Raw genomic sequence first — 22,805 nt, 5'->3', positions numbered from 1 at the left:
AAACAACTTCTGGAATTTTCTTCAAACGAATATACTTTACAAGTTTGTTTATTCAATAGGCAAAATACGAAAGCACAGTAATAAATAGGTGTATAAATAGGTGTTTAATAAATAAAATAAAATAATATAATTAACCTAGATTTAAATGTAGATGCACATATATGTATCTGCAGAGTTACTTGCACGCGATACAGAAATACAAATAATCGTAAAAAACTTTAAGCACTCGCCATAAAAATGACGCTATTAAAAACGCTACAACTAATAGAGCTCTCTTGGCATGGCCTATATATATTTTCGCTTCTGTTTCTACAGTTTGCGGGCCAATCGCAAAACTAAAAACTAATTTCCAAACGCTACTTTCATAGACTCATACTTATTTTTTATTTGTTTTTTTCAAGATTGCACATACAGAATGGGAATTGGGGATAAAAACAAAAGGGCTATGCGGGAATCGCTTAAATTAGCTGTTATATCGAGAAACGAATGTGTTTTGTGTTTCCTTCGTTAGATAAAAATAATTTAAACGCTAAGATGACAAGTGGCAATTAATTTAAGTGTGATTATCACCTGGCCGCCATGGCAGATATCCCATCTCCGATCCCCGATCCCCGATCCCCGATACCCGATCTCTGATCGCTGGGTATTTCCAAGCCTAGCTGGTCGGTCACTAATTTTTTGGATCTGCAAGATATATGTTTGTATGTGATGAAGGGCGGAGGAGGCATTAGCATAAGCGTGGCATGTGCTTGGCGGAAGCCTATAGCTTATCAATAATTAAGCTGCCTCTTACTAGTTCTCGGCTTTGTTTTGGTGGCCTTAATTACTTAGCGATCGAGTGCCAATTGGCCGCAGTTTTTTTGGAAATCGTGCCAGAAAATTAGAAAAAAAAAGCAATACACACTTAATACTAACCTCTATCCTCAACCGGTTCGCCGGCATCCCCATGGCCCGTGGCCGTTGGTATCGGTATCGAAATGGGTATCGGTGGCACCACCACCACCCCCTGACTTTCCCCCTCCAGAGAGTGCTCCCCACGTCCATGATGAAGTGCTAAGTGCTGGTGTTGCTGGTGGAGATGCGGCTGTTGTCCAAGTAGAAGCTGCTCGTGCTGCTGCTGCTGCTGCTGCTGGAGGGGATTTTGGTGGTTCTGACTCTGGCTCAAGTGCTGCGAAAGATGCTGATGATGGTCACCAGTTGGTGGCCACTGCTGGTACGTGACCGGTACCAAAGGATCCGACATCCATTCAAAACTGAAAGCAGGTCCTATGGTCTGGGTGCTGCCCAAGCCACTTTGATGCGGTGTGGCACTCGTGGGCGTGGGGGGCGTGGTCGTGATGCAGGGACTCAGCTCGTGGGAGGATCCAAAACTATCCAACGAAGCCTTTTGCGCCGATTCCGACCAGGGTGGACTGGGGTTCCATTGCTCTATAAAATCCGCGGGATCCGGAGGCAGTGATTTATTGGGTAATCTCGGCCTCGTCGGCACTATAGTGGCATATATAACTGAAGCATCGCTACTGACCACCGATGAGGTGGCATACGCAGCAGCCGGATGAGTATGGATGGCATAGCAATCCGGTTCCGGAGTTATCGCCGCCGCCGGAGAACGTTCGGTATGTAAGTAAAGTGGCTCTAGCTTGCGCGCCCGCTTCTTGGGCGGTGGGGACGTGGACGATTTGGAGGTAGGCGGATTGGGTGTACTTGTGGCATTCGGAGGATTTACGTGGCTATTCACTTGGCTGTAGTCCACGGGCTCCTGAAAACAAAACAGCGGTTGATCCTCCTTAAGCTCGATGGCTGCCTTCGCATGATAGACTCCACCATATGTTCCCATATGCGGATGATGGTGGTAAGCTGTTGCCGGATGGTGATGATGATGGTGGTGGTGCGGGTGGTGCGAGTGGTGTGGATGATGGTGGGTGCCAAAGCTACTGGCTATGCCCAGATTGGGCGTTGCGCCTCCTGGAGTGGCCGGTGGATGGGTTGAATGGGGACTGTAGTAGCCGCTGGAGGGAGTTCCCGGTGGGACACGGATTCCACTGTCCAGCGGCATGCCGAACTGGATCTTCGACTGGACGGTATAGTAGTGATACAGCCAGGAGTTGGCCAGCATTATTGAGGCCTCTCGATCACTGCAAAAATATAACAAATATAGGTTGTCTTCTAATACACATTTCTAATTATACTTTTACGTTTCAACAGATGTTTTACATTTTAGTTTAATTCGTTTTAAGTTACTTATACTTACTTGAGTACTTGATTTGTGCACACGATAACAGGTTGTTGCGTGGAATCGGGGCTATCTCGCACTTGTAAAACCACGTGTACCCACGTGTATTCTCCGCTGGATCTCTGCATTCGTACTAGAAGAATACAACTGCGATCTTGTTCCGATTGGATAACTGAGAAAGTTAACAAATATATACGTTCAGAATTTGGGTATAATATATAGTAATCGACTTTGTCGTCTTGGAGGTTTTGTGGTTTGACTGGTTTAAAGTAAGATTCATTTAAATACACTTATTGGACTTTCATTGGAAAAATCCATTCCATAGGAAGGTTTTACCGAAGCCTATATCTTATGAATTGCTTTGAATAAATTAAGCTGTATTATGTATTAATTAAATATGTATTTTGCATTAATAGCAACCATATTGCTTTTAAAGTTTTTAATGGCCTATAGGCAGTTTGTTTCACCATTTGCATTAAATTATTTCGAGTAAAATAATATATTTGAGCCTTGTCAAATGAAATGTCGAGTTATTAGCTATAATAGTGTTAATTAGGCACTTACTTAAACTGTGTTTTTTTTGCGCCTCCGTCAGATTATCGCTGTGGATCAGATTGTACCAGGATGTGCCCTGCAGAGCCGACTTTTCATAGCCCAAATGAAACTCGCCACTGAAAGTAATAAAATAACGATAAAAATCAGTTAACTTTAATACTAACTATCAGTTCACATTTATCTCCGCTACTCACTTTTTATCGATATGGGCTATTTTCATGTCCATCGAATGGATGGTGGTGAAGACGTTGGTGGCACCTTGGACAACACACTCCCTGGTTTCGGGCATGGCAATTGGAGTGCAGGTGGCCAAAAAGACGGGCTCGTTGCGACTGCAGAGCGGCAGGAATGACAAATAGTGACCCTGGACCAGGACAACCTGCAAGTACAGAGATGCAACGCGTTTAGCTTTGTTCTGAGATTGCCCCTTGTTTCGTTGCGACATCGGCTCCCACGAAAATTGGCGCCCAACGTGGGGCAGCTGGGTGTACCTACTTTGGCCATTTTTGGACCGGCATGCCGTCGTCTCTCTCATAGACATTTTACTCTGATTCCATAATTTAAAAAAGGCAATCACAGAAATGTTTGTATGCCAACTCCTCCACAGAAAAACCCACCAGGCAGTCTCAGGCTCGTCGACTTGGAGCCATTGTCTCCCAATTAAAACGTGCCTGCATTTATTTCGACCCAACTGCAATTGCATTTTCGAGGCTTATGGGCCGCCGCCGCCGCCGCCGTCGCAGCTTCTTCTGCTTAAATGCAAATGCAGCCAGTCCAACGATCCTGATACCAAAAAAAAAAAACAACCTCCCGATCCCCCAAAAACCCGTCGGATGACGCAGACGCCACAGTCTTTTGCGGGGTTTGCTTTTCTTTCGTTTTTTTTGGGTTTTTGGTAAATGAGACGACCTTAGACTGGGACCAGGCGCCACTGCCGGCGTCGTCTCTTCTCTTTTTCCCTGGCTTTTGTTTTTTTATATTTCGATTTTTTTGTTTTTGGGCCTTTTGTCTATGGGGTATGGCCGTCTGGCACACTGGTTACTAGCTCTGAACTATGCCTGACCTCATTCATAATTATTTATTGGTCCATTTTTATTGCATATTAACGAGTGCCGGCCTGGGAGTGAATGTGCTTGCATTTTCCGCGGCTCTGGGCTCGACTTTGCGGGTTATCGCCAGTTCAGTTCATGTGGGTCTTAAGTGTCGAGTATGCTTAGGATTAGATTAGGTACTTATGTATGTTCTGTGCAAGGCTGGGAATGGATTGCTCATTCAAAACACTCAGGTCTCTTGACATACAAGTATTCTGGTCTTTGATATTCTTAAATGGTTTGCAGTCGCAGTGATCGCTGTCTTTTGCCTCCATAAGTTTTAGTTTTCTACTTAAGTTCCCAGGTGCTGGTTATACCATTAAACAGGACGATATAGAGCATACAGTAGTATTCTCCACTTTTTGTATAATTTTGTAACTTCTAAACTTTCTTCCTTGTTGTGAATTGCATTTCCTGAGCCAACAAAAAAAAAAAAAAGCCTGCGAAAATCTCACAGCCAGCACTTCCTGCACCTCATTAAACTGCCAACACTAAACTTAATTAAAAACGTTTTCAGCCGACTGTCAACGCCTGAGCTTATCTCCATAATTTTGCTCACTGCACATCTGCGAGAAGCGAGGAAAAAAATGGACGCGGCCCGGATCGGCAGAGATATGAATAAAAGTGAAGCGACCGCCCACCACATGGTGCACAGTAGCAGCTCCAACAGAGCCAACATCCATGACCAAAACGGGTAAGAGTTGCTGCCACAGCCAACGCTTCGCTCAACACGTTGACAGATTTGGTCTTGTCTTGTTCAACCTGCGGCTGAGATGGCTGGGAAGACAACTTCATATGGCCGCCTCGTTTTATTCACATCATCATCATCATCGTCGCGCAGGGAGGCGGCCAATCAGAGCAGCCAAGAAACCAGGTGGGATGGGGTCTGCAGCACCAGTGCCAGCAATGCCACCAGCACCCACCCACCCGTTTCCCATCAACTGTCATCGTTTGTCAGCTTATAGAAAACCCGGCTCGTTGGCAAGATGTATGACCAGTTGGCCGCCGGCTCAAACGCATGGTACGAGTTCTGCTCCAAACTCGCAGCTCGCAGCTCGCAACTCCATCTCCATCTCCATTTCCCTGCCCTCATGCATAATTCATGCCAGAGCAAGATGTCGATGTTGAGCGGCGGATTGGAGCGGAGGAGCCTGCAGTGTGGTAAAGTGTTACACGCAACACGCTTCCCAGGTGATTCATTCATCAATTTCTGTCAGAGACTTACACGCGCTTACTCATCCACGCAAGAATGCACGGAGAAAAACTCGGAAGCTCCTCGCTAGTTCCAAATTCACAATTGAAAAAGGGATATTAAATAAAGAAAACAGGGGTAGAGAGACAGAACCCATTTTCTCCATATTGTAAAAGGAAATATAATAATAGCAGCAGTTCAATATATAATAATTATGTGGGATTTTTATTTTTCAGTGCATTGACACTCACCTTCTGATCGCCGAAACGCATTTGCCGTCGCGCGTTGCGGCTAACATTCATGCGACAGAGGAACATGCGATGCTCGCCCTCGAGACTGGAGGCGCCACCAGCACCACCGGCACCAGCGGCACTTCCATTGCTGGACGTTGAGTCGCCGGCACCGCCAGCACCACCAGCACCACCAGCACCACCGGCACCACCGCTGCTCGCCTGACTCGAGCCACCCGGCTGCGGTGGCACGTTCCTATTCAGCTCGGCCTGGATGTTTGCGTGATCCTGTTTGTCAATGATATCGTAAACGGAGTCACCGTGTATCAGCAGATCCTCCTGTAACGAGAACGGCAAAGGGGACATGGTTAACACGGGTTTACACTGGTCTGAAAATAACAGCGACTGGTACTTGACCAAGATTCCACCATGACAAGGGTAATTATTTAAGTGATTCGTTCAACTCAAATTAAAAACTAATAATAAATAGGACGCTCTGTATTGAATATAATCCGTTTTCATACGTTCGAACTCAGTTTCAATTAGTCAGCCTATTGTTGTAATTTGTTAATGATGTGTCAGAAGGAATTGGCATGCTCATCGCCGTTTTGGCCAGTTGCCTGCTGGCCGTTTTTGTCATGAGCTTTTATTATTGTTGACAATTATGGCCACAGCGAAGGAGAGAGCGATCGAGCGATCGACCAATTTATAATGGCAAGATGTGGCCGATGTGGTTGTAATTTATTTATGGCCACTGTCGCTACATGACACATGACAATGGCAACTTGTTATGGGAATATGCAAAAATCGAATTCAAATTATGATGCCCAACAACAGCAGAAACATCGGCAATGCTAAAAGCAACTGCAGCAGCGGCAGCAGCAGCAGGAGCAGCAACAACAGCCACAATGTTGCCAAGATCTATTGACATTTTTGGCAGTTTGTTAATTAACTTGGCTGTTGGTAGTTGTTGCTGCCGCTGCCGCTGCCGTTTCTCAGTTTTTGCCGCCACTAACTAACTCGGAGCCTTGCCACAAATTAAAAGGTTGGGCAAGCCACTTTTGGGCCTGTCCATGTGCACACCAATTCCGTTTTTATTGTGCCCGTAATTATGCCAACACATGGCATACGAGTGAATTTATGAACTTCACTGACCATTTAGTTGCTGCCGGTGGGTGTCTCCTAGTTCTCCACTCCCTCAACTCCTCCGAACTCCTGATAAGGCTCGGCACAAAGGCCAAAAGGCTGTCAAATGTCATGGTTGCCAATTGGCTTAGTTGTGTTGTTTTCCTGCAATTCTTTTTTGCTTTTCTTTTTTTTTTTTCGTTCTGCTGTCTTGCCGTTGGCTTGTTCTTGTCTACATTTTGACTGGCGGAGTGGGGGAAGTGCAACATTTAGTTGATATGAAAGGTTGCCTGGCCGAGAAAAACAAGTGGAGCGTTTCCTTTTGATATGAAGCTGATCAAGTTTTTTTTCTGCCCCGAACATATCCCAATTCTGGGATCACAGGCCAGGCTCTGATTTATGGCAGATTTTGGTGGGGCACAGACATTGCACATACGCCCCGTTGCACTGGCACTCGACGACTTCGACTTCGACTCCAACTCCGACTTCGAAGAGCCGACAATCACCTGGTCGCCTAATCTCTGGTACCTTTGTCAATGTCGGTTCGGTTATGTGTAGAACGGAGATATGTCACATGTGCCCCGGTCGACTAGATTTATTTAAACCGTCGGTTCAAATGCAAAGTGAAAGGCCAAGTAAATAGAGTCGCATGTACATAGATATGCGAGTATATATATATATATGCATGCACATGTATAACCTTGCTATTTAAGCGGCATAAACGTGCAATAAACAAAGCTTGGAACACGGGCAACACGGCCAACATCGAGCTGTGGCTGTTTTAAGGAACCAACAGACTTATATAAGCTCAATGAATCGGGTCTCTTTAGGTCTTTAGACAGTTGCTAACTTGTCAACGGGAGCAGCAACAACATCAGCAACTAGTACAGCACAAAAACGGCAACAAATATGTTTGCTGTTGCCGCTGCTGCACTTATGTTGCTGCTGCTGCGCTTATGTTGCTGCTGCTGCTGCTGCTGCTGTTAGGAGACTATGACATGCTCTGACGACGACAGGCATCGTCGTTTGCCTGTTGTCGCTTGTCAGAGATTTGTATCAACGATTGTAACAATTTCGGCCCCCGAAACAGAAAACCAGCCCAAAACAATCCGCAACTTTCGCAAAGTCTTACCATGGAATGGCCCAAGTACTCCGCTGCATTATCCGATATATAAAGCAATTTGCCATTTTGTGTGAGCATCATCAAAAAGCCGGAGAGTGCCTGTAAGACAAATACGTGTGTGAATACAGGGTGATTGGTAGTAAATTAAAGTGTTCTTAATCGAAAGCAATCTATATTAAGTTATGATATAACAAGGATGCCAACAACCTACTTGAAAATGCACTTATTTAAACACCATATTGTGGTGCAAGCTACCGCTTTTCTAACACCCCCTATTTGAAAAAGCATAAATTGAATCTTGTGTCGGAAATGCAAATTCATTTTCGCGTCTGAGCACTAATAAATTGTTAGCCCAAAAGCCTGGCCTAAACCCACGTTGACAACCGCAGCAAAGCTCCCGATGAGAGCCGAAAAGGGGAGTATGAGTAGTACTCCTACTGTGGTTATAGTATTTAATTCAGTCACGAGTGTGCACAGGTATGTAGATCAATCTCGACCGACTGGAGCAGTCAGTGCCAGGCAGCTTGACTGACTACTGTCTTCTGTCTTCTGTTTTATTTTTATTTTTTTGGTTTGGTTTTGGTTTTTTTTGTTGGGTTTTGCCTGGTGGCTGCTCCTGTAAAACTGTGGCTTTTTCCGGGCATTTATTGTTTGGCCCGCTGGCTTTTGGCTGATTTCCTCTTCTCGCGCAGCAAGTGGCGGCGAGCAAAACGATTTCTGACTTATGATATGGCCAGCTTTTGTGCCATTAATAGAGTTGTTTTCCCGGGAACTTTCGGTTGAGTTGTCACCGCATTGGCTTAAATTGAGTTGTTTCTCTCGGTTCCCTGGGAGCCTAATCGAAATGTCATCGGGATTGAAAATTGCCGAGTCTATATGGTAAATGAACGCAGATCGCGCTGATCGGTTTCCTAATTACGCTCTGATTGAATATGAATTGTGTGGAATATTTCCTAGGAAGTGAGCTACTCGCAAAGCAGTGAATTTAACACAGAAAACTTTACTAAATGCAATTATTATATTCATTCTTACCTTTGAGAAGCCAATATTTGGTGTTGCTGTCTGATGATGAAGATGATGCATCGCATTGTGGCGTTTGAAAACTGCAACGAGAGGGGCAGAGAAAACGGATACATGAAAATAATGCTAATTAAGTTAATTGACCTTTTGTGTCTTGTGCAGGCGCGCCCTGCCGATCAAGACATCCGTATGGAGTACGGGTGAAAAATATTCACTAAGTGGATATGAGTATTTTCCCATGGCGGTAATTTGTATGCAAAAGCCTGGCTAATTAAAAAACTATCTGTTAATAATAGACTCGATACCTCTCTAACTTGTGACGGCGATTGTTAGATGCATTTGATTGTTAATTCATTGATTATATTCTACATACAATGAGCAACGATGTTTGCCGCCTAACAAAAACAAGTGAATCACAAAAAGGAAAATGTGTCATTGTCACTAAGAGCGAATAGCAACAGCAACAACAACAACAGAAGCAGCAGCGGCAGCAGCAACTTCAACGATAGTGGCAACAGCAACATCAGGCTGCGATCGCCGAGTGCAATTGCTGTTTTGCAGCTGCACTGCAGCATCAAGATCAATTATTTTTAAAACACTACGAGATACTCCCGCACCTGGCAAACAAAACAAAAACCGAAGAGAAACAGCCACAAAATCAGCATCAGGCTACAATCACCACGGCAACAGCAGCAGCAGCAGCCGCACCAACAACTGCAGCAGCAGCGGCAGCAGCAGCAGCAGCAACTGCAACAGCAGCAACCGCAACTGGTAATTTCATTGAACTTGAACGGAAAGGCCATGAATGCAGTCAGATTTTCGCTGGGCCTTAATATTATCCACTATCCGGGCAAAATACTCAGAAATCCGTTTTGCCAAGAAGTCTGTCGTCAGCGTACCTGAATCAGCCAAAATAAAAATAAAAGGGGAGTGGCAGCCAGCTCAATGATTTTCCACTTTGCTACAATATACAAGGGCAAGGGAATGTAGCTTTATTGTAAGCGATATTTACCTTGCTGAACAGAACTCAATGTAAGGTCATAAGGAAAAGAGGCCAGCAAAGTGGCTTGAACATATTTGGGACATATTAATATATACTTATATTGCACTACAACTGAAACCTATTTTTAGTAAGTGACCACTTCACAGCTTTATGGCTTTTTTGCGGGATTTGTTAGCAAACACGACACTACTAAATGCTAGCCAATTATACGGTCTTCCATCTGAGATCGAAGCCGCCGGGCTCAAGATCTTGCATACAAACGAAGAACGGAAAGAATCTCATTGTATTGAAAACTCAATTTCGTTTTATAAATATGTATTTCATTAATCGCGCCTATCTCAGCAGCCACACCCACCCACATATCTACACAGCTCAGACGGAGAGCAAACGAATCCATTGAACTTGGCGATGCAAAGATACACAGATACAAAGCGATTTCGATGGCGTGCCAATATTAACACAATTTGTGATTATAAATGCTTTTAAACGGTGCAATGACAATGAACAACAACAGCAGCGAAAGCACACCCAAATAACCCAAAGATACGAGATCCACAGAACGCCGACTATTTCTCACACTTACGGGAATGTGGAGATGCGGAGGAGTGCGATGGATGGGGTTGGAAAAGAAAAGAGCAGTACTTAAGTTTAATTTTTTGCAATTTGTAGAACACATAAATCGCACATTTTGATTTATCGCAATATTTATAGCAATGCCAGGCAGAGAGGCTCGTTGTTACCATTGCAATTGTGAAATTGCCTGGCTCGACTTGCAGTTTGCAGTTGGAGGAGTTCGTCGATGAGATAGTATAGTGCAGTTTAGTGTGGTACCAGGATGCTGGTATGCCACGGATCTGCAACAGTTTCACATGGGTTTCCTCCAACTTTTCGCTCCGTTTCGTTTCTGTCTGCGCACTCAGATGCGAGCCGAGAGTTAAGAGTTCCCCAGTCTGGTGTGTTATCTATGGGCCTATGTACCGCACAACGCTAATTTGAAAAACAATTTTCGTAATTATCCACAAAAAAACAAAACAAAAAACCAAAAAAAAACAGAAACAAAACCAAAATGAAAAAATAGCAGCGCAAATAGCTAAGTAAAGAGCGAACGATCTTGTTCGGTTGCGCTTGCGTTGACCTGCGCGCATGCGCATTAAAGGAGGATGGGACCTCTGGGGACCGATCGAAATGGGTCCGTAGGCTCCGGGGATCGGAGGATTGGGGGATCGGGGGATCAGCGGATCCAAGGGGCCCCCGAGCAATTTTGGCCCGCCTGGAACTGGGTGCGTGCCTAGACGGTGCGGCAATTACTTGGCCAAAAACAATTTCAGCCGGGCATTTGGGGGCATGATAGAGGGACACTCGACATATGAATGATGTTGGTTAAACCGAAGCGCAGCCATGCGCCTAGCGGTTTTTCATTCCGACTTAAATGAAAGTCGGCGGTGCACTGCACCAAAACGGTGGTGACATCTCAAATGAATTCCAAATGGATTGCGGATTAACGTGGTACCCTTGATTAATATCTCTAGTCTAACAGTCCAAACAGTGTTTAAATAACGTTTACATTTTATTTGTGCAAATCGAAATCATATGAAAGAGTGTAAGAGATACGTGCTAATGTGCTAATCAATTACTACCCGATCCCGAAATTTCAGGCAGTTACTTTGTAGACACACGGAACACACAGAGCCCACAAGATATTTTCGCCAAGTGCATTTTGGCACATTTTGGGCAATTGCAGTTTTGCAGTTTTGAAGTGCAACGGCGGTGGGTCCTGCACTCGGCAGTCTCAATCTTCGCGGCTGCGCCAAGTCACAATCACAGCCGCAATCTCCATCTGCTCATGACTCATGCATATTCAATCAGCGTGCAGCCAATTATCAGCATGCATATATGCATTTTTTGTATGGTTTTTGGATGCGGGGAGGCAATGGCTGCAACTTACCTTGCTGGAAGTAGTTGGCTTTCCGCACATAGACACAAACGAGGGCCATCAGTTGCAGTTGCGAGAGGCGCTGGCGCGTCGATTGGGGCAGCGGCAGGAGATCCCTCAGATTGGCTATCTCCGCATTTATGAGATCGCGTCGCATCTTCGAGGCGCCCTTCGTCGATTTGTTTGCATCGAATCTGCAATGGTTAAGTGGAAATGGATATGGTTAAGCAATTAGAATATATGGGCTCGTTCACAGCTATGGCTTAATAAGTGTGCAGAGTGGACACACCGAATGGGGCACAACTAGCCACCACTGGGGGCATGTGTTTTCACAGCCCAACACTCGGGCGTGTTTCCATGCCAAGTGTGTCTCCGTATCGCTCTTGGGCTTATTAACCCATTGCGCAGTGGTTATGGCCATTTGGGAATTCCAACATTATTCGCATTTTATTGCCTAGCACGAAGTGGCAGGCAACACTTGCTACCAACATAAATAAGCTAGCTAACATTTTATCTATAATATTTTTTATTATACGGAACTTGATTAGGTGTCTTAGAAAACGTGGATAGTAAAAATGTAATTAGGAGATTAGAAATATAATCGGTTAAGGCAGAGCGTTTCAAATGTTACGGAATTTAAATACATTAAGCTGAATTTCATTCTGCCCAAAGTTTACCATATTAATCGTCATAAGATCACAACATCTTACGCAATTTCAATCCCAATCCCAATCAGTACTTATTCAGTCAAGACCACTTTATTTGCCTTTCGATCCGCTGACCACAATGGGTTAAGGATGGCTCGCACATACCGCCGCGCGATGCCCGGCGCATAAATAACTCATCGCGCATTTAAAAATCATACGAGCAGCGGTATGTGGCTGTGGTTCAGCGGTGCACCGCGGTGGTTTGGCTGCAGCGATGGTGGTGCAGTGGTTGGCTGGCTGGCTGGCCGGTGGTTGATGTGGGGCACACTTGCCACATGCCTTGTGCGGAAAAATTGTGCAAGTAGGTTGGTCAGCACAATTGTTGTTGCTGCTTTTGGGCACAAGCGGCAAAAGCGTTTAGCAGAAACTGAGAAACAGAAACTGTCCGTGTGTACTTTTGTGAGCATATTATTTACAAGGTTGAAATCATAAATCATAAATTTGTCTTTTTATGCAGTCGGCGTCGGCGGCTGCGGCTGCGGCGCATGCGGCGTATGAGTATTTTTTATTTATGCTGACGTTTTCTTTGCCGGCCCATTGTTGCTGTTGTTGTTGGCGATTATTTTGCAAGCCTTTTTTATGATAAATATTGGTAATATTGTTGTAATAACAGCAAGTGCCCGCGCCTTATTCGCTTTCCTCGCTCGACTGTCTGCCATTTTGCCGCTGTTATTGCCTCTAAATGGCCATGTTAACATTTAAAACAATCTCACTGCGTCCGTGTGACTGTGAGTTGCATGCAACCGCCGCTTCAGAGGCATGCAATAAAACAAACCGACAAAGCAAAAATAAAAATAAAAAGATCTCAAAAAGAAACAGAAACAGAAACAGAATCCGAGACCAAATCGAACGCTTCGTTCGCCTTCTGGCTTTGAAATATATTCATGCTTCAGGCCTATTCACTCTTGACCACTCGCAATCGGAGTAGACCATAATAGAACAGTTTTAGCCAGGGCCCAGAATCGAAATTGAGTGGTCGAGTGGCTCGCACTCACTCACCGGCCAACTGGCGCGCATTTAAGTCAAGGTGATTTGTACAATTAAAATGAATATTGATTTAAATGCTGCGATTGCGAGTCGCTCACTTGTGCTCCAACTGACATATATGTTTTGGCCTTTTAACTGGGCGGTCAGATTGTGTGGGCTGCGGTGAAGGGTCAACCAGAGAATGAACTGTCTAAAAAATTCCAAAACTCTATTTCTTTGAGCAAATAGCATTCGTTTATAATAAATCTAGATAAGTATAGTCCGTGTGATTAATTGCCAAACTTAATATGTCAACGTTTATACCAAGAGTTTATATTATACCATAAAACATATAACAAGTCTACCATTTTTTTTCTGCTGCTGTTTTCTTGACCCCTGTTGATTGGTATCTGGTGAAGACCAACTTTGGTCATTTCGCCCCGGCTAACCCACACAGATCCTCCCACACATCCAGTTGGTAAGGTTCCTCTCCCAATTAGCTACTTAAAAATGTCAAAGGCTTCTGCGATCTGCTATCTGGCTGGCTATTTGTGGCATAATTAATAAGTTTCTCAAATATTTATCATAAACAAGATGCCAGTGGTGCAGGCGATAGTATGATAATGCCATCAGCCTTTCGTAATGCATGGCCGAAACGCCAAAAAAAAAAATGTAATGTGAGGAAAATAAAAATCCAAAAAACGTGTTAATGGCCAGGGAGAGATATATCAGATATATAAAGCTGTTGCGGGTGGACGATGGTGGATGGAGGTTGGAGGTTGGAGGATGGGGAGCCCAACTGCCGGCTGTAATCTACATCAAAATTTATCTGAGTGAGCGAGACATGTCAACATTTCTTAATATATCTATCGCTACCTTGAAATCTGCACTAAGTAGCACCAACTTGTTGGCCGTTCGCCGTTGTGGCAACTACTGTACAAGTTGTTGTTGCTAATTAAAAGCATAAACACGATTCTTAGCGAGGCGTTGTGGGATCATCCAGTGGCCACTGTGCTGGTGGCTCTCATCGGTGGATCTCGGTGGCTGAAACCTGGAGCCACATGCTTAATCTGCCACTGGGGATCCTTTGGCGCAGTGGAAAAGATCTTAATCAAGTCTGGTCCAGCCTGAATTCAGGTCCTCAGCCCTCTCTGACTAGATAAAAATACATTGGACTGGCGACGGAAAACTTAACGTGCTCCACAGAAATTAGGCACAAATCTTGTTGGCTCAGATTCTTCCGATTCCGATTCCGATTCCAGTGATCTCAATGCCAATCGCCATCCCTCACTAATTAGCACATAAACCGACCGGGTAACATAATGCCAAACTATTAACTTAAATGGATTTTAAATGCGCATCTATGGGGCTGGCACAGATCCTTCCCTTTCGACGGATTTTTATGGACGGTCCGGGCCCACAGAGCGCCATCGTAAAAATGTGGGCAGCGAATAAATCACAAGACCACTGAACTTCTCAACCCACCCCAAGCTGAACTCCACCCGCTAGGGCTGCACAGAGAGAAAAGAGTGCAAGTTTGCTTTCCAAATGAATTAAAAGGTAATAATTTCAAGTTCATATTAAATTTTAGTAACATATATATCGACATTTAAGTACATCGTAAGAAAGCTTATTTTACAAACTGGATTGCAGAACGAGTTAAAGTGATAATAAACTGACTATTAAGAGATAAAAGCATCATAAAAGATCGATCTAAAATCATGCCTAGTTTTTTCCACGTGCACGTATCAATCCAAAGTCGAGTTTTAATATGCATCAGGGGCGTCAGTCGGGTTGGAGGATTCCAAATCCGATCCCGATCCCGATCCCGGCGCAGTCCACTCGCCAGACCATCGAGTCCCAGAGCCAACCAGTCAGTCAGTCAATACCAATTGCAGGCCAAGAGAAACACGAAATTTGCGCAAATTTTTATTGCACTTTTCCCGGAGCGTCTTGTCTTCTCCTCCGCTGACTTGACTTGTGCGAATTGTCTGGTCGCAGACTAGATAACTCCCTATGAAAACCTCCCCCCTTTTTCCCCCGCTTTCTAGCGCTGTGTGTGTGTGTGTGTGTGTGTGTAATTTGGGCGAGTTTATTTGCCATATTCCCACGATATAGTTCGGCCAGGCTATTGAGCTTGCGGGCAGCTCTAATGATTTCTGGCCGCTCCGCTCCGTCCCGCCCTTTCGCCATTCTGTCCAGATCTCTGGACGCGCACAACTAAAAAAAATAGTGCAAAACGGCGTATAATGAATGCCAGACCTCTCAAACTGATGGGCAGTTCGCCGGGCAGCTCCAAAGCTGGAGCTTCGGGTAACCCTAAACCCCAAACTGAACCCACACCGCGTTATTTTTTTGTTTTTTGGTTGTTGTATTCGGGATCCAGGCAAATTAATTGCCCAGGCGCCGCACAATGATTTCCATTTGGGTTCGCTCTCGAGGATTTCTTGGAATTTTTTGTTCAGTCAGATGCAAACACTTGTTTTGTCTGCAGAGCTTTGCGGGTGCCTCATTGTGTTCTGCGTAAGTCGGTGGCAGTAATCGATACCTTTTGCCAAACGCACACCTACAGATTAGCATCGGGGCGACGTTTAGCACAGAAAAAAGAGCTGGACAAAAAGGCAGCCATCTAATAACCATGGGTAGCTCGGCGGCCTTTGGCCAAATTATATGGCCAGGCCATAGGTAAAAGTGGCCCCGGGTGAGCATAAAGTGTTATACGGCCTGCACTCGGGTTTTACGAGTATGTTTATAAAATGGTTTCAAAATTGCGCCGTAAAGCTTGTCAAAGGTGATGCAATTCAAAATTGTAATACTGCCAGATGGGAGCTAGATAAAAGTATAAATAAAACGTGATGGGAAGCCAAGAAAATGTAATTTCAAAATTCACTTCACTTCCCATTAAGCCAGTTTGCTTTAAGGATGAAGCACAGAAAGATATATCCTTCAATTATCTCAATCAATTAGCTTACTTACGAGCTTGTGTGTCCGTAAATCGCGGCCATATAATTTAGTGCTCTCAAAAGCTCATAAAGAAGTCTGGCGGGCAGCTACTGTGTTTATTTTGACGCATATATTTCAAAAATGCGAGCCACACCACCGCCGAGCACCGAGCCACGCCACACCACTATCTGCCCCACAATGCGGCACCAGTCCCGCAGCAAACCACACCGAATATAAACCACAGAGCGACCGCAGCTGAGATTTCAATGCCTGAAAAGAAATGAAATCAAGCTGCTACCGTCTGCCGTTCGATGCTGATGCTGATGCTCGATGCTCTTGTATGTTTGATTGGAATCTTAGCCACAATTTAATGATGGACTGCCAAAAGCACACTTCGATGATTGGCTCTTGGACATCGTCATTTGCGGGAGCTGCGAGTTGAGAGTTGCGAATCTCCTCCGACGCCGCCGCATAATTTTTCATATTTTTATGATTTGTTGCTACCGGGTACTAAACCCGTTTCTTTTTGCTGATTTTCTTCTTTAGGTTTTTTTTAGTCTGAGCCTAACCATGGAGAGCGGCTACCGTTGCTGCATTTGCTTTCGATTATCTTAATTTGCGTGCGAAACTGAGTTTTTTCTTCCTCCGCCCGTAAGCCAAGCCCCAAATTGTGTGTGTACGGAAATTTTCCCATGACTTGGTTCTTGGATCGATCGCTGGCACTCTGTATACTTTGTGCCCGGCGGTGGCTTGGCCAGAAATTACCCCAACTATGGTATGGTCTCTGATCTGGTCTGGTCTGGTCTGGTAAGGCATGGTATGGAATGGTATGGAATGGTATGGAATGGCTCATCGGCTTGGAACTCTCGGGATTGATGGTTGATGGTTTGCTGCCGTTGCACTTTACCGCCAGGCAATTAGCACAGGGATGCCGCAACTAAATAATTTGGTAAGCCCCAGGGCAGCTCCATGGATCTTGGCCTGAACCCGCGGCAAAGGTGGCGCACTTATTTGCTCAGCGTTCGTACGGCTTTGGATTCAAATCCGACAGATAATGCCTGGTCATTGGTGTGCATACCGAAATCGATTTTGACTCGCGTCACCAAATATTGATCTAAACAATTTGACGATAACGGAAGTCGGGCACTGCGAGAAAACCAATTTGGGGAGACTCGCTTGGAAATACACAAATATTATTAGTTAAGATGATACCAGTAAGTTGAACCAGTAAGTTGGCAGTATTCAAATATTCAGCGATTTCCAAACGTATGACTTACATGCTACTGACCAGTTTCAAAGAATCTTTTGCAGTGCAGTCCATACTGAGATCTAGTGCAGCATTTACTGCACCGACAGCCGAGTTGGGCAAATAGCTCCGTTCGCTCGGCTGATCGCTTTTCTCGTGAAATGTGTTAATGAAATTAGCAGCATAAAATTGCTACCAGAGCTAGACCCCGTGCAGTGTGTTACAGATACCCGAACGAAATTGTATCTTAGCCAAATGTCCGCGGCATGCTAATTACCAAAATTAACACCAACGGCGCAGGCCCGAAAGCAAATACGAGCTCAAACTCAAACAGAATCCGTACGCAACGGTTTCGGTTAGTTTCACTCAGGAAGCATCCGGCAAATGCACTTCACAAATGTATCTTTGGCTTTGACTGTGAATCTGAACTTTTCCTCGGCTTCCTTTACCTTTTCTTCGATTTGTAGATTTTTTTTTGTAGTTTAGTTTTTGTGCTGGCTTGAGTGGAGCCAGGTTTGTTGACTCTACGGCTGGATGTGTTAAAAACAACAAACGCCGGGTTTTCTTCGTTTTAATTAGTGCCATTTATTATTTAGAGCATATTGATATAGTTTTCGTTGTTTAACGGTTGTTTGTTTCAGTGCGAGGCGTGTTGTTGGCATTTCTCGTTCGAGCATGGAAAATATTTATAGAAATCCGCCCGATTTTACTACTCCCAAACCACAGATTTTACAAACTGTGCCTGTGAATGTGAAGAAGCGCGTGCTGCGGCGTGCGAACAATGAACTTTTTTTGGATTGAAAAAAGTTTGAAGCTCAGTTTTCGATGGCTGGGAATTCCAACAATCCATGTGCTAATTAATAGTTCCATGGGTCACGTAAAATTCAGATGAATGAACTGATTTAAGCCAGTATTGAAGTGCAGCAATTTGTTATTTAGAGAAATCACATTCATGTGGCATGTGGCCAATACCACAACATTTTCCCTAATTAGTTGGTCCTTAAAAAAGGCTTCAAAATAATTATTCAACTGGCCTGGCCTGTTTAATGGTCCATCCGAGCTGCTACTACAAAATGCTCTAATTTCAATGGGGGTACCGCATCCGGCACAGTCTGCAAAATGACACCCACCCAAAGGATGAAAAAAAATGGATGAGCAGGGCAACACCTACCAAGAATCTCCCACACAAAGGCAGGATATTTCCCAAGTAAAACCGAACAAAAAGGGGAAAAAAGGGGAAATCGCAACAGACAAAGAACGAGCCATCAACAACATCACACGTGAGTTTTACACATTTTCAGAAGCAACGGCAGCCAGGAGATGTGGCTAACTTTAGTGGCATCTTCCCGACTTTGTCGTCGATTCCATGGGATTCTGTGCTTCCTCCTGGTGTGGAGACGCCTTTTTTTTGGTGCCCCATCGTCGTCGTCTTCGTGGACGTCCGATTGCCAACGTGGTAATGTCAATCGCACTGTGCGGGTTTAACTTATGGCAAAACATTTGAAGCACTAATTAATTGGAGCTAAATAAAATGGCACAGCATCTCCAGCTCAGCTCAGTTTAGCTGGCAGTGAATTTTGCGCGTTTTTCGACTCTTCGCGAATTGGCGCTGTGGGTACGGGTACGGGTACGCAGAGCGACCGGAGAGATTACGAGGACCAGATAACTGCGAACTACAAGTTGCCAATACAAGAGGCCATTAAAAGCGGCAGCAGGAGCAGCAGCATCAGTACACCGAGAAAAAGGCATTCTTCTACAAATGGTTGCCAATTAAGTCAAAGTCTAATAGCATTGAATCTTTTTGGAGGCAATCCTTTATCCCATTTATAAAACTAACGATTAGGTAGCCTTCTATTAATCTATTGATTCTAACTACTTTTAGTAGTACAATTTCAATAAATAATAATTACTATTTAAATAAGCACCCTCAATAGCTAAAACACTCTGTGAATATACATTTTATGTAAAGGTTTAAAGCTAATAACATATTGCCATAACCTAGTAAAAATCCACTAACTGCCGCAAAAGAAAGCTCAATTTCTTGCTGTGCATTTGCAGAGGAAGAACTAACCAGAAACAAAAGCAGTGAAAATCCAGCAGGAAAACAGCGACGAAGAAATGGAAAGGAGTCTGGATCTTGGCCCAGGGAGCAAATGGGCTGAAAGGAGGTTGTCGCTGTCGCCAAATGCGAACTTGGCCCCGTATTTCAAATTCGAATTGACAAATATCGAAGCGTGCGAAACAAATTGAAATTAAAAGTTTGCATGTTTGCGCTGTTTGTGATGCGTGGCTGTGTGAAAACGGAGATAAGACTGAATGTTGGCGCTAAGAACTTACCTTGTAAACATGCCGGCTGTCTGTTGCTGCTGCTGTTGCTGTTGCTGCTGCTGCTGCGTTGCATGTTGCTGCTGTGTCGTCTGCGACTGCTGCTGCTGTTGCATGTGCTGCTGCTGCGACAGTGTTGCTGGCGTTTCATGCTGCTGGAAGTTATGATGCGTATGCATCTGGTGCTGCAAGTGATGCTGCTGCTGAAGGTGTTGCTGCTGTTGCTGCTGCAGTTGCAGGACGTGCTGCAGATGCTGTTGCTGCTGCTGTTGGTGGGGATGCTGCTGCTGCTGCGGCTGGAGGGCGTGGGTGGGCGGGGTCACTGCCGTCACCTTGTCTAGGCCACGTTTATTATCCGCATACATGTCGTCGATCGCACGTTTGCAAATATTTGTTACCAATTCTAAAAGCAGAAATGACAAGACGTTTTCAGCACTGTGTCTCGGATTGTCACGGTTATTTGGCCAAAAACTTAGGCGAATCACAATGGGAAATAATGATAATATCAATCAATATGTAGATCTTAATGAAAGTCTGCAGACTCTGCCTTTTCGATTTGCTAATGAAATGGAACAACAATTGTTGATTAGGTTTGTATTTTTCATACGTTGAAAATAGTTCAAGATATTGTTTGAATTGTCTGCGGCACAAAAAGCACATTTTGAAGGAACTGATTTGTATTGTTATTGCCCAGTCGAACAATTGCTCGCTGTGCCCTGTGTATCCCCAATGCCCTCCAATGAGTTGGCGCTTTTGACGTATTTTTTATTTGGGCACTTCGATTGCATAAGGAGTTGAAAATGATTTATAGCATTTGCTTGGCGTTTCGCTCTCCGATGGCGGATAAGTAACTAGGGGTTAATGAAATGTCTTACAACACAAATACTAAACACTCGATGGGCTAGGATCTGTGTTGATCACATTTGAAACTCGTTAAGTCTTAAATAATGATCAATCAATTTAAGATTTGGCTTTCTAAGAAGCGACCGAGGCTTGTAAATGTTTTCATGAAAAGGGAAATCCGAATGTCTTTGTGGAAACAAATTTGTGTCAGTCTCAATTCACTGAATACTTCATTGCAATAATCAAGGTAAACTTTTCATATCGAACAAATTAATAAATACATTGGCGTCGAAAATTTTCTATTCCATATATTACTTTTTCATGTTTTATATGTAAGCCCAATACTCTTATTTGACTTCTAATATATTGAGATGGCTTTAAACAGCAAATCCTTTAATTTTTTAAAAACAGCTTAGTGCTGTGACCTACATATTTTAACAAATATTTGTGGTTCCAACTGGTGCCACTTTTCCTGGCCAAATATTATCTGGCTAAAACCGAATCATGGCACTATCACTTTTCTTACAACTCAAAGCCAACTCGGACCATTTCCAGGGCACTTGTGATGGCGCCAAGAAAAATCTTAAAAATCTCTTCTGGGTTCTGCTGGCCCCCGGCCGAAAAGTGCAACAATTGAAATTAGTTTTGTTGAGTGAATTTCAAATTTCCATCTCGAGTATTCACTACCGTCTGCGGGCCGGCGTCTTGGCCTGGCTTTTTGGGCCTTTGCTGCAACTCATTGTCAAGTGAACTTATCACCGAGAAGGGAAACAAGCAGAAACGACGGAGATAAAAAATTTGTTCGAGTTGACGTTTGGAGTGTCATCGAGTCGATGCTTGAATTTGTTTGGAGTTGTTTGAATAGGGACCACCAAAAGTCATTGAATGAAATGAAGAACTCCACAGATATATCTCATTGTGCGCGACTTTGACTGTGTGCATTTGATTTTTTGGGGTAACGGCTTTGCTCTGCTCGCTTTTTAAGTATTTTGTTGTTATTGATTTCTATCAAAGTTAATAATGAAATTGGTAAATTACAATTTGGGTGCGGGTGGGGGGTTTGGGCATGGACCTTGATCTCAACTTACCTCTCTGCTCGAAAGATTCAATTTGCGATATCCATTTGGTTATAGAGCTAGCTCCAATAGCATTTGGCATAAATGATTATTTAATAATTCACTGCGATCCGCCACAATGTTTGACACTTTATCAATAACTTGTATTTATTTTATTTAGGTATGTGTAAGACTATTTACTTATATTATTATGGGGCTATGTGGGGTTTCTATTGCACACTATTTGTTGTGATTATTGCCTAATCTTTGCATTGGCCTTTACATACATAGCTATTTCATAGAATCATTGCATATTCATCACTTTGATTAAATCAAGATTTATGGGGTTTCTTTTCGAGAAAATACTCGGCTATAATTTGCAAATCAAATGGACCGAATGACGCACAACATATCGCGTTAAGTAACAACTTAAGGCCCGACGATAGCAGAGCCAATTGGCGAACACAATTTAATAAAATACCGACGGCTTTATGGCTCAGCACCTCTGGGTCTCTGGGGCTCAAGCGAATCCGTTCCGTTTCCGATCGTATAAATCCACAAAATCACAAAATCACACAAGAACCTCGGATCGAGGGCCACACAACCGTGTTGAATGCGCGCGTGCACCTTTCTGTGCGGATCACCGGAGCGACACAGAAGCGGCAAACTTGATTTCGAAACAGGTAAGGTGGCTTTCGTTCAGTTTCAGCCAGTCCGCCGATCTGGCCAACATCCCAAGCCGGGCTCTGCATGTCCCTGTTTGGCAGTGCTCGTGTGTTGGTGCCCAGCGGAGTGCTCGCCCAATGAGATTGCTGATCATGCACTGCTAGAATAGGTGTGTACGATTTCATTTCATCAGGTTCATAAGTTTAATATGTTAGATACGTCGAATTTTAGCTAAAATATTATAAATTTGATGTATTTTTGTTATATTATATAAACATTTTAAATAATAATTTTTATTTTTTGTAATGTAATGTAATGTCTAGTATATGTTTGCTAAATAACATTACTTAAAATCTATTTTCAAGGGTTGATATCAAAAAGGGTTGAAAAAAGGTTGAAATCACTACCCGGTGGGATTAAACAATTTATGTTTTATGAATGCCTCCAATTTTGGTCAGTGTACTGCGCCTCACCATGCTCCGCTACTCACAAACAAGTTAACGCACACTCTCAACGATTTGGCCAACTGACCAATACAAGCAGCGAAGC

General features: G+C 43.9%; 1 protein-coding gene across 1 annotated transcript; it reads right to left on the bottom strand.

The window, feature by feature from the left end:
* Positions 1–19: 19 nt before the first annotated feature.
* Positions 20–22,306, bottom strand: LOC6554400. Its single transcript, XM_026975677.1, has 11 exons — positions 21,624–22,306; positions 19,705–20,095; positions 11,518–11,699; positions 8,582–8,652; positions 7,559–7,648; positions 5,323–5,640; positions 2,983–3,167; positions 2,798–2,904; positions 2,252–2,405; positions 916–2,135; positions 20–684 (listed from the first exon to the last, which is right to left on the bottom strand). Exons 1-11 carry the CDS (start codon positions 21,691–21,693, stop codon positions 671–673), a joined length of 2,802 nt encoding a protein of 933 aa, XP_026831478.1. The 5' UTR covers positions 21,694–22,306; the 3' UTR covers positions 20–670.
* Positions 22,307–22,805: the final 499 nt, after the last annotated feature.

The sequence above is a fragment of the Drosophila erecta genome, unplaced genomic scaffold (genome assembly GCF_003286155.1).
Source record: "Drosophila erecta strain 14021-0224.00,06,07 unplaced genomic scaffold, DereRS2 tig00000000-arrow-pilon, whole genome shotgun sequence".
Lineage (NCBI taxonomy): Eukaryota > Metazoa > Arthropoda > Insecta > Diptera > Drosophilidae > Drosophila > Drosophila erecta.
Note: the sequence above shows the minus strand (reverse complement) of the source record. Positions and strands in the feature narration are given on the sequence as shown.